This window comes from Melospiza melodia, chromosome 24 (genome assembly GCF_035770615.1).
Source record: "Melospiza melodia melodia isolate bMelMel2 chromosome 24, bMelMel2.pri, whole genome shotgun sequence".
In the NCBI taxonomy this organism is placed as follows: domain Eukaryota; kingdom Metazoa; phylum Chordata; class Aves; order Passeriformes; family Passerellidae; genus Melospiza; species Melospiza melodia.
The window spans coordinates 2,299,870-2,314,889 of record NC_086217.1 but is presented as its reverse complement, the minus strand read 5'-3'; the positions used below and the strand labels follow the sequence as shown (position 1 = coordinate 2,314,889).

The window sequence follows — 15,020 nt, the reverse complement described above, 5'->3', positions numbered from 1 at the left end:
TACATGTGATTTTGTTGTTAATAGAGCTGCAAGAATTTTAAGTATCTCTTGGGAATGTGTCATTTTTGGTTGGATTTTTTAGGCATCACAGGGTGCTGAGTTTGTAAACAAGTACTGAATAAAACATTTAGTGCACAGCCACACTTTGGACAAGTGTCATACAGGTTTCTAAAGTTTCAGAGTGAATAAATCAACTGCAAACTGCTGCCTGGCCATTGACTTTGCTCCTTATAAGTAGCTAATTTGGACAACTTTGCTCTGCACGTCCCATGAAATTCAAATACTGTGCATATGATTAATGCAGGAACACAAATCAGAGCTACAACAGTCCCTTTTGTGAGCCTGGGCTGCTGCAGAAATGCCACAGCCCGGGGCAGGTTGGCTCCAGGCTGCCCTCCCTTGTTGTATTTCCCTTTCTCCCGCAGGTGACCCCAGGAAACACCAGCAGGTCACTGTGCTCTGCTGTCTGGCCCCAGGGGAAGAGCAGGAGCCCCATGGTGACCCACTTCACTGCTGGCTGTGCTGGTTGGCAGCCATCATTGCTCAGGGGAGAATAAAGTCTAAACTCAGCCATGAAAAACAGCCCTGGATTTATAAGCCCAATGGAAAAAAGTAAGGGCTGACTCTGACTGGTTTTGCAGCTCTCAGCACTGGACATGGAGTGGATGCACAACCTTTCCTCCTACCCAGGGACAGTGCTGCTGGTTCAGCCCTGCAGAACCTCCACATGGGATGCAAACTTACTTTATTGTCCCAGGAGGCTCTTAGCAACATGCAGGATCCACCCAAGCTAGCCCAAAACTCAGCCAAGAGGCCCTAATCCTGGAAGGTGCTGAGCAGCTCAGACTTCTGCCACTTATCTCAGGATTTTGGCACATGCTCAGCACGAGCAGGATCAGCCCCTTGCTGTAATAGTCAGGGAATGAGGAACTCAGCTTGACTGAGTTTCCTTCCCACCCCCCAATGCAAAAATGCTGTACATTCCTTTATGCAGGTTTCCATAGAGTTGAACTTCTATTTTTTGTTGTTGCTGTTAAAGGGGTCAGCAATGCACTGTACAATGGGATCTGACTGTCAGAAAATGTGGAGGAATTCAGGGACACTTTTAACATCTTCCTGGTGGGACTGGAAGGCAGCATTAAACTTACCATCATGGAAATCTCCCAACCAAAGAGAAGAAAAAGCCCGGAGGAGCCCCAGGAGAAGTTACGAAGACGCTCTGCTTTGTTGATCCTAAGTTTAAATAAGTTATTTCTTCCCTACTTCCTTTGTTAAAATATGATATTCTGGCTTTAATTGCTTCAATCCTATTATTTGTTTCTTTTAGCAAGTGATTGTGTAGCCCCTTGCCGTGGGGAAATCCCCTGACTGCGGTCCCTGTTACTTAGACAAGTCCCCTTTCAGAAGTAAATGCCATTCTTAGCATAGGGAAGTACTTTAGGTCTAAAGGGGTTAAGAAGGCCTCCCTGCATTCAGAAACATGCAGGGGTCCCACCATGCCAGTTCCAGCCTTTTGAACTCTTTCCAGCTTTTTTTTCTTGCAACAAATCTGTCTGACTGCCACCAGGACATAGGAAGCGTGTGCCTGTCAAAGAAATCAAGTTTACTTTTTCTGAGTTGTTAACAGAGGCAGGGTATAAATAGAGCTAACTCTGCTCGCACAAGTAGCATTTCTCTTAAAATAAGGGGGTGACTTTCTAGGACCTTTAATCCAATGAGGTCCAGACCAAACTGCAGTGTCGACAGAGGCAGCAGAGGAGCTTGCTGAAGTTTCTACCAAAGTCAGGTGCATCTGAGTTCCTCAAAAACTTAAGGCTTACAAAAAAAAAAAAAAAAAAAGAAAAAAGGCAACCCCGAGCAAAAAAGAGCTACTTCCAACTTAGACACTGCCCTGGAGAAATTCTGAGATGTTGTTGGTGCTGTTCACTCGGTGGATGTGGATCTTGCTAGGGAAGAGCAGCGTCCTTCTGCTTCTGGAGGTCTCCCTGAAAGGGAGAGCCCTACCTCCAATCCGGTACTCCCACGCTGGAATATGCCCCAATGACATGAACCCCAACCTGTGGGTCGACGCACAGAGCACTTGCAAGAGGGAGTGCGACGCTGACCTGGTGAGTGATGCACATTTTTGTGTCTCTGCGTCACGGCTGCTGCTGCTGGGGCTGTCGGGGTGTTTGGTGGGAGCCTTCTGTCCCAGCTGCGAGGGCACTGGGCAGGAGCCAGTGCAGACAGTGCATGTATTGAATTGACCTGTGACCTATATAACATAGAAAAGGTTTGATGAGTTATCAATTAAGAGGGGAGGTGTGTGCCAGCTGTCACTTTTGCTGGTGTGGGTATAGCATTCACTCTCTTTGATCCTCTTCCTTGTTTTCATGTCAAAAGAAATATCTGAATTTGATACTCCAGAACTCAGCATGCCCTGGGGCCAATTGTAGTATTTTAACAGTGTAATTATGCTCTTTGTTGTTGGTGGCCATCATCAATGTTTTATATTCCTGGGAGGAATCCTGTATAAAATAGTTTCATTTAACATTTAAGTTATCAGCCTTTGCTACATTTGAAGCGCAAAGCTTACTTGGGGTGCAGAACAGGGCATGGCTAAAATGACCAGGCAGATGTTCTGTGGGATGCTCCCAGCTCAAAATTTGTTTAGCTTACCACCCTAAAATTCATTTGTCAACCTGTCAGCACTGCCAGCTCAAGCTGGCATCTGAAAATACCTGCTAGTCTTAATTCTTACATCATGTCCCATGACAAAGCTTCTGCAGCCCAAACCTGGCTGACAGAACATTTACTGTGCTGAAAAAAAGTGTTTGGCTTTGTGCTCTGTAGCCAGGTTGTTTCTGCAATGTTAAAAAGTGGGGAGAAACTGACAAAAATTCTGGCTATAAGTAAACAAAGACATTTACTCAGATGGATCCCATGTGTTAGGAATGAAGGTGCTCTTTTTACTTTTGCCATTCCCAAATAAGCTGCCTCTGTTCCAACTACCAGGTGCAGCAATGAACAGTGAAACACTTTCAAAACCCCAGCAGCAGCAGCAGCAGTAGCAGATGATGATGTTTTAATAATTTACTGGTCAAAACCTGAAAGCAGAAGCCACTGGTTACAAATATTCATTTTGCTTAGTGGCAGCACAGAGTCCTGGGACTTTGGATAGAGTGAGTGTACTGCAGGCAACCAAGGACTCTGCCAAGCCACACTCCTTAACCCCAGCTGAAAACCTCCACAATCCTTGTTTCTAGCTTTGCTTTTGAAACCTAGTAATGTGCAGCTGGAAATGGGAAAGACTTTTGATATTAGATCATCTCTTTCCCAGTAAGGAAAGGATACTGGACTCAAGAGAAGCTCTTTAGCTTGGTAGCTTAAAAACCATTTTGTTCTCACTTATGGAGAAAGCTAATGGATTTTAGGGGGCTTGTACAGGTTTAACACATGGTGGTAGTGTGCCCTGTTGGGCACATGGGAGCAGTTTTCCTGGTCCCTTGAAGTAATCTATAACCACCCAGCAACCCTGGTCACATGTATCAAATACCTTTTCTGCACAGAAGATGAAAATTCTGCTAAAATTAACCACAATTTAAGAGCTGGCTGTAGCCAAGGCGGGATGTAATAAATCACTAGAAGAGCGATGCTGCATTTGAAAATAAGACTAAAATAGGACAGAGAAGCCATAATGAGCTGTTTGGGGTTTCTTTTTTTAAATACCATCGAAAAACTATTTTTGGAGCAAATATTACCTTACTTTTGAGATATTCTATTATTTCCTCTACAATGAGAACAATTACAAATCCTTGGCAGTTTCACCTCCAAGACCTGGCTGTTAGTCTCAGGGAATTCAAATAATACTTTACATACTTCTGTGGAAAATAAGAAGGATTACTGCCTACAGCCATATGATAAGACTTTCCATCTGCTCGTGTTTCTCAGGGCTTGTCCTCAGGCATTTCAGAAAGCATGGAAGGGGGAGGTTGGTTCATAGTCAAACAATCCATGTGACTCTGGGGTAAAGACTTATGAGGAGGTGTGTGCTTAAGAAACAGAAATACATTTTCCTTCTCAAGAGTGTTCTCCTTCAGCACTTCAGAACCCCCTGAGAAATGCTGAGGGGATGCTTCTATTCACTGACAGCTGGGGCAATGAGTTTCAGACCATGGATATCTGTGGCAGAGCTGAGTTTCTGAGCTCTCTTCTTGCTCTCTGCTCTCTCCAAAAAGGCCTTTACTCTGTTCCCAGTAATTATCAGGTTATTTTCCTTCCCCACAGGAGTGCGAGACCTTTGAGAAGTGCTGCCCCAATGTCTGTGGAACCAAGAGCTGTGTGGCTGCTCGGTACATGGACATCAAGGGGAAAAAGGGGCCTGTGGGGATGCCCAAAGAGGCGACCTGTGACCGCTTCATGTGCATCCAGCAAGGCTCAGAGTGCGACATCTGGGACGGGCAGCCCGTCTGCAAGTGCAAGGACAGATGTGAGAAAGAACCAAGCTTTACCTGTGCCTCTGATGGACTCACCTACTACAACAAGTGCTACATGGATGCAGAGGCCTGCATCAAAGGCATTACACTCAACGTGGTCACCTGTAGGTACCATCTCACCTGGCCAAACACCAGCCCTATCCCCCCAGAAACAACAGCTCGCCCTACCACTGCCTATTCTGAGACAACAGTCATTGATATCCTGCCACCTGCACTGGTGAACAACCCCGTCCATCAGTCTGTCTACGTGGGAGAGACTGTCAGCTTCCTCTGCGACGTTTCAGGGAGACCCAAGCCAGAAATCACATGGGAGAAGCAGGTCGATGGGAAGGACAAAGTCATCATGAAGCCAAACCACGTCAGAGGGAATGTCGTGGTCACCAACATCGCCCAGCTGGTCATCTACAATACGCAGCTGCAGGATGCAGGAATCTACACCTGCACTGCCCAGAACACTGGTGGCCTCCTCCGGGCAGATTTCCCTTTGTCAGTCATCAGAGGAGAGCCCACATCCAAGGAAACTTCCCAGAACAAAACACATTTTCCAACCGATGAGTGCCTGAAGCAGCCGGACAGTGAAGACTGTGGGGAAGAGCAGACCAGGTGGTACTATGATGCCAAGAAAAACAACTGCTTTACTTTCATCTATGGGAACTGCAACAGCAACCTCAACCACTTTGAGACCTACGAGAGTTGCATGCTAACGTGCATGAACGGCCCCATCAACATCTGCAACCTGCCTGCCCTTCAAGGCCACTGCAAGGCCTACGAGCCTAGGTGGGCCTACAACAGCTTGACAAAGCAGTGCCAGTCCTTTATCTATGGCGGGTGTGGAGGCAATGAGAATAACTTTGAGAGCCGGGAGGCCTGCGAGGAGATGTGCCCCTTTCCGAAGAACACTCACTGCAAGGCCTGCAAGCCCCGCCAGAAGCTGGTGACCAGCTTCTGCAAAAGCGACTTTGTCATCCTGGGCCGCATCACGGAGCTGACTGAAGACCAAGACTCGGGACACGCCCTGGTGACGGTGGAGGAGATTCTCAAGGATGACAAAATGGGATTAAAATTCCTGGGGAAGGAACCACTAGAAATCACGCTTTTGAACATGGACTGGAGCTGCCCATGTCCCAACATGACCACAGTGGATGGCCAGCTCATCATCATGGGGGATGTCCACAATGGCATGGCCATCCTGCAGCCAGACAGCTTTGTGGGCACCTCCAGCATCCGGCGCGTGCGCAAGCTCCGCGAAGTCATCCACAAGAAAACCTGTGAGCTTTTGAAAGAGTTCCTGGGATTGCATTAACCTCCCTCACATGTGTGAGCTGCCCTGATCCATTAGTAGGGCTAACAAGTGCTAGGCTAGTGCCAAACTAAACACACTGTTTGAAGATACCCTGTAGGAATTATGTGGAACCCCTATTTTAATCCATTAATGATGCTTAGCAACAACATAGTTTGGTCTTTGGCAGGCATGTAAACCAGCAGCAAAAGGCCATTAATCTTGCCTTGAAATCAGTTTCTCCATATAGGAGTGCTATTTAGGTGACTCACTTAATTACAAAATTTTTATCTAGCTTCCATCATAAATGACAGAATTCATAGCATTTGTTTGGCTACACAGCTAAGAAATATATAATGTCAATTTAATCTGTCTCAGTTTCAGTCTGATTTGTCGTTGTAAGTAACATGCTTGGCTTCTTACAGCAGCACTAATATTTCAAGAGAAAAGTCTGTCAATTATTGTCTCTGCTTACAATTGTGCACATTTAACCAACCTATGCATGAGTTTTCTTCTTTTAATTGCAATTTTCCTTTTTTTTCCTTTTAAAAACCTCATTTTAAAATTACAACTACTACCTATATTGCAATCCTTACTGAAGGACAAACTCCCTTGATCCTATGCCCAGGACAACAGGTCCCTGTAAAAGCTCAAGGCACAATCTCACCCTGAAATGACATTTCTGTCACCAGAACAAGGTCAGCAAACAGCCTCGTCCCTATTTAAGTTTCAATCAATATATTGTCTATCACAAAAAATCCAAGCCAAGTCAGCAGTGTGCTGCCAGCTGTCTTGCTTTTGAAAAGCCTTTACACCTGAGCATACACAGCAATTTATTGCTTGTTTTCAGTAACAATTCTGCTTTTATGGATGAGAGAGCAAAGTAAGAGGAGTCAGAACAAAATTCAACCTAGGAAAATGTGATACATAGTTTGCCAACTGCATTAGGCAGACACAAAGCTCCTGAATCTGAACTGCACAAACATAAGCAGACAAAGCAGACAATTTAAAGGCTTTTATCAATGTCGCCCTTTTGGAGCCTTTTTAGAGTCTTTCAAACCTCAGAATACGCTTTCCACCAGGCCACAGTATACAGGTGTATGAATGAATTCCCTAAGACAGCCAGCACAGGCTGTGGGTGGGAGCAGGTGAGTATGCATAGGATCAATCATTTTAACATTTGTGTGTCCAAAAAATGTAACATTTGCCTATACAAAATCCTTAAATAAAGAAAAGGCTGATCATGGAAACATCCTGCCTTGCTGAGGACTGTGATTGCAGGGAAGAGGGACAAACATGGCATAGTGAGCCTTGTCCCTGCTCCTTGCTCTGTGGGCTCAGCCAAGTGACTGTAGCAGGGCTTAGAGCTTTCTGCCCTACACAAAGGGCCAGTTCAGGGCTGTATAAGTGTCAAGACATGTCTGGGTGAAAAGAAGGAAGGGAGGAAGAGAGGCAGGAATGTGCAGCCAGTGCTGCCCCATGGTGCCATCTAACGGGCTCGCTGCAGGGTGGCTGAGGCTGGCAGCGGGTTCACTGCTGCAGGCCCGTGTTGGGACTAGGTATGGCAAGGCTGGGGAAGGAGATTAAACAGGCAGATGTTGGACATCTGCACCCCCCAAAGCCTGTGCATGTTGAGTGTTTGGTTGTTGCAGGGAGGAAAACTCACAGCGAGAGAAACAGCATAGGATGTGAGCTCAGCTCTGCTTCCCCTAATTCCGTGCTCTGCACCAGCAGCCAAGCCATGGGTAGAGACCACTGCAGGATGGAGAACTGGGCTCCTCCCCCAGTGATTTGGGCTTGGTTTATTTCTGAAATGTTCCTGCAACAGGAACAGATGTAAATCTCCAGTTATTTGGGTAATTTCACAAGAAGATGTGTGGGAGGGAGAGAGAGGAGTCTGGACTAGGCTTTGCTGACCAAGAAAATACCTGCTGGGTTTTTTGTTGTACTTTTCCTAAGTGTATGTGAAAAAAAAATCCAATCAAAGGCCCATAATGTTTGTGTATATTCTTGTGGAGACCATTTTCTGTAGATGGGAGATGCTAGCCCTGCTGCCCTCTGAAGCAGCCAGCATGTCCACAAGATCATCCCTGGCTGTGGCAGCCACCCCTGACCCATGGCTCATCTGCCATTCTTTGAGCAACCTGTAGGAAGTGGAATGTTCTTGCCATACTGACACAAAGGTTTTGGAGGATGAAGGTTTAATAAAGACAGGGTTTGTATGGCTCCTTTTTTTTCCTAAAGTTAAGGGATTTTGTAAGTGTGGGAGTGCTGAAGTGACTCGGGAGTGTTGGAATGTCTTGGGAGACATGGAGCTGATTGTTCAGAAGAGCTGGGATGCAAACATAGCTGGGAGAGAAAGCAGAGGATTCATTGCTGCTCTAGCCAGCACAGTTCATTGCTGAAGCCTTGGCTCAAAAGTGCTTTATTGGCTTTCCCTCCTGGTGAAGCCCTGGTGATGCCCTGGGAAGGCATCAGGCACTTAAAACATGCAGCATGCAAGTGCTCTGAGGCACTGAGAGCCAGGGCTGTGCAAGGAGTGTCTGCCAGCCTCCTTGGGGCACGTGGGCCTGGTGTGCAAGGGTTTTCCTGCACAGGAGATCCTGGGGGACACTCTGGGCCAGTTTTCCAATGTGGTGGGGTGAGATGGACACTGAACAGACCAGCCCAACTCCCTAACCACTCTCGTGTAGCTCCTGCCCAAAGCTCCAGACATGATCCTGTGAGCCCCTCGGAGTGCCCCTGGCTGTGCCCCACTGCACAGAACCATCACAGGTGCCCTGAGGCAGCAGGAGCAGTGCCACAGGCATCCCTCACTTGCTCACCAGGAAAAAATTCTGTTCCTAGCAGTGCTGGGAGCACCACACCTCCCCGTGGCATGGGACTGACCCCAACCCCAAGCCTCTCCACCTTCTGACCTTGAAGAATTCAGCTCTCCATTCAAAGCTAGAATTTTAGTTCAGCCTCTTATTAAACCCTTAAGAAGCCTAAAATTCAAGCCTGACCAGTCCAGCAGCCTGGGGATGCTCCTGCCCAGTGCAAGGATCTTGGCCCACCTTTCAGGATTAATGGGCATGTGCATGTGGCTCCTCACCAGGGAGTCCCTTTTGTGTTGCTCATGAGCTCAGGTTCCATCTTATCCTGTGGGGTCTTTCTCTCAGGCTGTCAGAAAGCTGGAAGGAAATGCTACTATTTAGTTTATATAAAATGTATGAGAGGAGAGAGAAAAGGGAAAAGCTTCCTTGAGTCCTTTCACTGCATGGCTGTGGGCTCAGAAGGCGCACCAGTGCCTGTGTCAGGCTCCAAGGAAGATCTGGGGCATTAATGCCACCTCCAAAGCCACATCGCTGTGGCCAATGACCTGATGTCAAAGCTTTCCTTCACATGCAGACAGGAGGGAAACAGCATTCCCCACAGACACTGGCTCAGGAAGCAACAGAGAATCAGAGAATCATTAAGGTTGGAAAATACCTCCTAAGATGGAGTCCAACCAAGAAGCTGGGAACAGACCCACATTGGCTGGGTCTGAGACCTGCAGAAGCTCCCCAGGGATCAGGGATGGATCTGATGGATACTTGATAGCCCTGAACCAGCATGAGGTGCCCACCTTCCTCACTCCCAACCTGGAATGAGGATGAGAACTGCAACCCCCAAATCTGCAAACCCTGCAGCTGAACGGACACCATGCAGCGCCTGGATGCCAACAGGAGTCACGGGTGGTTGTGTCTCACTCTGTTAACAGGGGACAAACAGCAGCAGCAGCAGAGTGATGGTGTGTGGCTGCTGCACACAGATTGTACCCGGGGCTGGTGCCACCCAGCTGGCAGGGTACAAGGTGCTGCATGCACGGAGAGCTGGCTGGGTGATTACTCAGCGACAGATACTGCATCACCTAACGCCCAGAGCTGCTGAGCTCAAAGGAAAGAGGCAATTGAGCATGTTCTCATTGCAGGGGCTCCAGATGAGGTCAGGCAGAAGATTTTTTGGGCAACAAGTTCCAGAACGAGGAGCACACAGCAGCGATGACGCCACTGGAATATGATTCAGACAGCAAAGGTATTTAAGAGCTGGGTTTCCGCTTGTTTTAAAAGAAATTAGGGACCCCTGAAAGAATTCCTCCTGAGGGAGGTGGTTGTGATGAAGGTCATACATACCTTCGGCCAATACCTAATGATTTCCTGAAAAAAGGAGGATTAATTCAGCTGGCACCAAATGAGCACCTTGCACAACAGGACCCACTTCCTCCACCTGAAGCACCTTGTGCTCCATTTGGCTGTAATTTGGGCATGTGCTGGGAAATTCCCCTGTGGATAATTACCAGGAAAAGATCATGACCAGGCTGTACCTCCAATGAGGCTGGATGGAGCCAGATTTTGAAGTCACAGCTGTGAAAATGTCAGCCTGAGCAAGAATATCCAGTTTAGAGCCTGTTTTAATACCAAGTATTTATTGTTTTCCTCTCTGCCACGACTGGTTACTGATTGACTACAAGTGACCTCCAGCTGCTGTATTGATTTACAGCAGCTGTCAAAGGGCAAAAAATTATCCCCATGCCTAAGACCTGAGAACCTCTGAATGGAGGTTGCACAACTGAATGAATGTTCTGCCAGCACTTTAAAACTTGGAAAGAAAAGGACAGCTTAAGGTCCTGATCTCCAATGCAAACAGCATTGGGATTTTAAGATAAGGTTGCAGCACTAGATTACGTATCTATTAGCCAAAAAGCAGCACAGTCTGTTTAATTCTCAGCTATTTATGGCTGGGCAAATGATATGACATTTAGGCCTCAGAGTTCAGAAAGCAAATGGAAAGTCTTCCAAGGGCTGATAGGTGGGTCAGGTTTCAGTGAGGAAACTCTCTAACTCCAGTATTTTTCTGTATGCACATCCCTACATCCACCTTTCTTGCCACCCAGCTGTCCCTGGTGCTAGCCCACCCAAAGGTGTTGGGGGTCTCCTCCAAACCTCTGGCTTGTTGGGGGACACAGACCTGCATGCGCCAGGGACCAGCTGTGACAAAGGCAACGAGAGTTGACTGTCTGTGTTTCAGAATTATAAGGCTGCTCCAGGATGGGGACAAGCCTCCCCAGAGCCCTGGCACTGTCCCTGGTGATCATAGGATGGAAAGCCTCTGGGCTTGTCCCACCTGGCAATTACTAACCCCTCTCACCTGTCCCAGATATGCAGGAGGGAATGAGAAGGCTGGGCACAAGAGAAAAAGGGAAAGACTCCTCCAGAGGAGGGAGGGGGAACATTTTTTCACCTTAAACTGCTCTTACAACATAACAGTTGGTCTGGATTACCTGGCATAAAAAGAACTACCATAAAGGGCTTTGTGCCTTCTCTTTCTCCTTTGCTCTGCTCCTCACTCCTCTGAGCCAAGGGGGGACTGTAACACGTGTAAAGGATATTGCTTCCTCTACTGCTCGAAATAAACAGGAAAACAGCAGTAATAAATCTCCAGGATCAGATGGTTTTCACCCAAGGGTAAAAGTACTTATATAAAACATTGCTTAACCATTAACTGAGCAGATAACCTTTGCTTCAGTGCATGGCAGGAACAGAGCAGGGAAGGTAGCAAACAGGGGGCTAATTTTAGAGGATGGTTCCCAAGGGCTGGGTATGTAAACTCAGCAAGTCTGGTAGAAACTGGAAGAGGCTAAAACTCACAGCTGGGTGGTAAATAGAATTTGAGGAGGAAGAGTGTGTGTTCTTCAACAGAGGGAAGTGATGTTCTGTGACGCTTCCTTTGAAGCAATCACAAGGACAGGGATGGTCCAGCTGAGGGAGTTGACTTGGATCAAGGCCTCAGAGCTCCAGCTCTCTCACCCAAGGCTTTTAGAATAATTTAGCTGTCCTGAGTCTGGAGAGATGTGACACCCTCCTTAGCCAACAACTGGTTGAAGCATCAGAAAGAAAGAGTAAGACCAAAAGGTCAGAGTTCAGTGTGCAGAGAAGTCATCAGCAGTGTCCCAGGGACCCTGTGGAGAAGGTCTGGAAAGGGATTGGAGAGGTAGGGTATGAAGGTTGTTGTTGAGATCAGTTTATTCAGGGCTGCAAAACCACAAGCTGACTGTGAGGAGCTCCAGTAATACCAAGTGACAGGATGATAAAATAGCAAATGAAATGTGATATTGATTAATATACATGGGGGAAATTGAGTCCTGGCTCTGCATTCCTATGACAACTTCAAGCAAGCTGCTCCCATTCCAGACCTGGATGATCCACACATGGGTCTGACCAGGGGGTCCAGCTTGATTCTTGTGTGCAGGCAGCCCCCTAAGCAGATCCTCCACAGCACATGTCTCAAAACAGCACCAGCAGCTTGATGACCTGCAACATTCCCATTTGCAGCCACAAAAGCCCATGGACATCTCAAAATCCCAGCAGGGCTGGCACATGCTCAGGCTGAACAGGTTACTGCCCTGCTAAGAGAATGCTCTTTGCAATTAGGAACATGCTCCTGAGATCACCAGGTAAATCCCAGCCCCATAATGTCAGGTCTTCCTAAAACAGGCGCCTCACTTGCATCTGCCCCCACAAGCAGCCTGTGCTGCAGAAGGGACAACAGGCACAGACCCAAACCCAGCTCTGGAGCCCTGAGGCTCTTCAGAAGATCCCCACAATTCCTGCCTCTCTGGTGCTTGGAGAAGATGCTAGAAATCACAAAGCTCCTTCTGGTCATTCTTCCCCTGTACTCGGCACTGGTGAGGCCTCACTTGGAGTATTGTATCCAGTTCTGGGCCCCTCACTTTAGGAGGGACGTTGAGATGCTTGAGCGTGTCCAGAGGAGAGCAACGAGGCTGGTGAGGGGCTTGGAGCACAAGCCATATGAAGAACGACTGAGGGAGCTGGGGTTGTTTAGCCTGGAGAAAAGGAGACTCAGGGGCGACCTCATCACTCTCTACAGCTTACTGAAGGGTGGCTGTGGTGAGCTGGGGTCGGCCTCTTTCTCCGGGCGACAACAGATAGAACAAGAGGACACAGTCTCAAGCTGCGTCAAGGGAGACACAGGCTAGAATTAAGGAGGAAGTATTTACAGAAAGAGTGGTCAGATACTGGAATCATCTACCCAGTGAGGTGGTGGAGTCATCATCCCTCGAAGAGTTCAAAAAAAGACTAGATGTGGCACTTGCTGCCATGATCTAGTTGAATTGTTAGAACATGGGTTGGACTTGATGATCTTATAGGTCTCTTCCAGCCTTGAATTTCTGTGATTCTGTGATTCTGTGAAATGCCTCCAAAGCTGGCCTTGACCAAATCCCTCCATCCCTGAACAGAGAGCAAGATGAAATCAGGATATTCCAGGAGAGCTGTGGGGCAGAGGGGTGTCACCAGCCTCAGCATGACTCACCATACCCTAGAAGTGTAGCATCATCAAAGGGTTTTGGTTGGAAGGGACCTTTAAAGACCTTCTCTTTCTATGCCCTGCCATGCACAAGGACACTTTCCACCAGCTCAGGCTGCTCCAAGCCCCATCCAACCTGACCTTGAATGTTTCCAGGGATGGAGCATCCACCATCTCCCTGGGCAGGCTGTGCCAGGGCCTCTCCATCCAACACTGCCCAAAATTTAATGACAGAGCTCCCAACAGTGTGACACCATCGTGGCCCCAGAGTGATGCGAGGTCTTCTCCACATGGTCTCAGCTTCCTATCTTGGCAATATTAGAGAGCAAATTAATAAAAATAAAATAAAATAAAATAAAGTAAAATAAAATAAAGTGAAATAAAGTAAAATAAAATAAAGTAAAATAAAATAAAATAAAATAAAATAAAATAAAATAAAATAAAATAAAATAAAATAAAATAAAATAAAATAAAATAAAATAAAATAAAATAAAATAAACCCTTATCTCTGAGCGCTGACATGACGTCAGGCGGCCGAAATGGGGACAGGCGGCTCCGGCCGCTCCCGGCGCCCGACGCGAGATGGCGCGTGGCATCGCGACATGAGCGACATCGGCGGGGACACGGCGACATCTGCGGCTGAAAGAGAAGCATCCTCCCGCTGAGGCTGGACCAGCCTTGCCCTGGTTCATTTAACTGTTTCACAGACACCCGGCTGCATAATTTGTATTATTCATGGCAGCTGGGTCCGGCCTCACTGATTTCATCCTTGTCTCGTTAGCAAAACAGGAGGAGAGATTTTCCGTTTATCAGGGGGAAAAAAAAGATCTGGTAGGGGGTGTGATAAGGCAATTAAATCCATTTCCAGAGCTACAGAGAAAAGCCACAATGTATAATTTACTTGAGGTTTTCTCTCTCCCTGTTTGTAAATTGCACAGTTTCTAAAGATATTGGTCCAGTTATTCAAAATTATTCATGAATCTCTTAGTAGATAATACTCAACCACCAGATAATCCAAAAAGTGAGTATTGCAGTAGCATTGCAACAAAATTCTCCATTTCTGCTGTAATTTATTGTCACTAACAGATGTGGACGACTCAGGTAATTAACCCAGGATACAATTCAAATTGGTTATAATATTTGCAATTTGGTTATAATATTTGCAATTCTCGAGTTTTACTGTGCTAGCCAGCTCCAAAGGTCACCTCATCAAGAGGTGGGTGAAAGCATCTGATCTCTGACATGAAGGAATTGCTGCTTTTATTGTGAGGTTTGGATTTTGGTGATGGAGCACTCAGTGAGCACAGAGAGACAGCAGAAAATAGACACAGATTAAAAGGGAAAAGTTAATGGCCTTCTCAGATCTACTAATCTAACAGGTGGTATCAGAAGGATTTACTCCAAAATCTCTTTATCTGCTGGGTCTCTTATGGTGCTTTTCCCCTGAAATACCAGGTGTGGCAACCCAAAGCATTTAAGAATCACGAGTCACATCTCCCAGCATCAGAAAATTGGCTTTAAATTCATGTTATTTATTTAAAAAAAATTAATTGTTGGCATTTTTTGGGTCATTCTTTTAGTTTGCCTTCAGATGGTAGAGCCTTCCAGCAACCACAAGTTTACACTTTTCCACCACCAGCATTAAACAGAAACTCTTTTCCTCAGTTTTCTCTGTGAATGAAAGTTTAAGGTCTCTCTCGGCCGCAGAACCTCCAAAGCTGGGGCTGGAGCTCTCACCCAGGACAGGGCTCCAGGAGGGTCTGGAGGAGCAGCGTTGCCACCCAAGGATTCCAGAGAGCCCTGAAAGAGTTTCCTCCAAGTTGGGATGCTCTGACATGTTTCTGTTGGGCCATGGCTGTTTGCCTGTTCACTGCAGGAGTCCTGGCAGGGAAGCAGGTTTTGGAGATGGTCTTTTTGGC

General features: G+C 46.9%; 1 protein-coding gene across 1 annotated transcript; it reads left to right on the top strand.

Moving 5' to 3' along the window:
• Positions 1-1,645: 1,645 nt before the first annotated feature.
• WFIKKN2 (WAP, follistatin/kazal, immunoglobulin, kunitz and netrin domain containing 2) lies at positions 1,646-7,004 on the top strand. Its single transcript, XM_063175897.1, has 2 exons — positions 1,646-2,108; positions 4,267-7,004. The coding sequence occupies exons 1-2, from the start codon at positions 1,908-1,910 to the stop codon at positions 5,776-5,778; spliced, it is 1,713 nt and encodes a 570-aa protein (XP_063031967.1). The 5' UTR covers positions 1,646-1,907; the 3' UTR covers positions 5,779-7,004.
• Positions 7,005-15,020: the final 8,016 nt, after the last annotated feature.

What these genes read in the sequence shown, in the direction of transcription:
- WFIKKN2 (XM_063175897.1), top strand. Translation starts at nt 1,908, where the DNA reads ATGTTGTTGGTGCTGTTCACTCGGTGGATGTGGATCTTGCTAGGGAAG. An exon ending in GGGAGTGCGACGCTGACCTG is followed by an intron (nt 2,109 to 4,266) that starts GTGAGTGATGCA and finishes CCTTCCCCACAG; the next exon opens with GAGTGCGAGACCTTTGAGAA.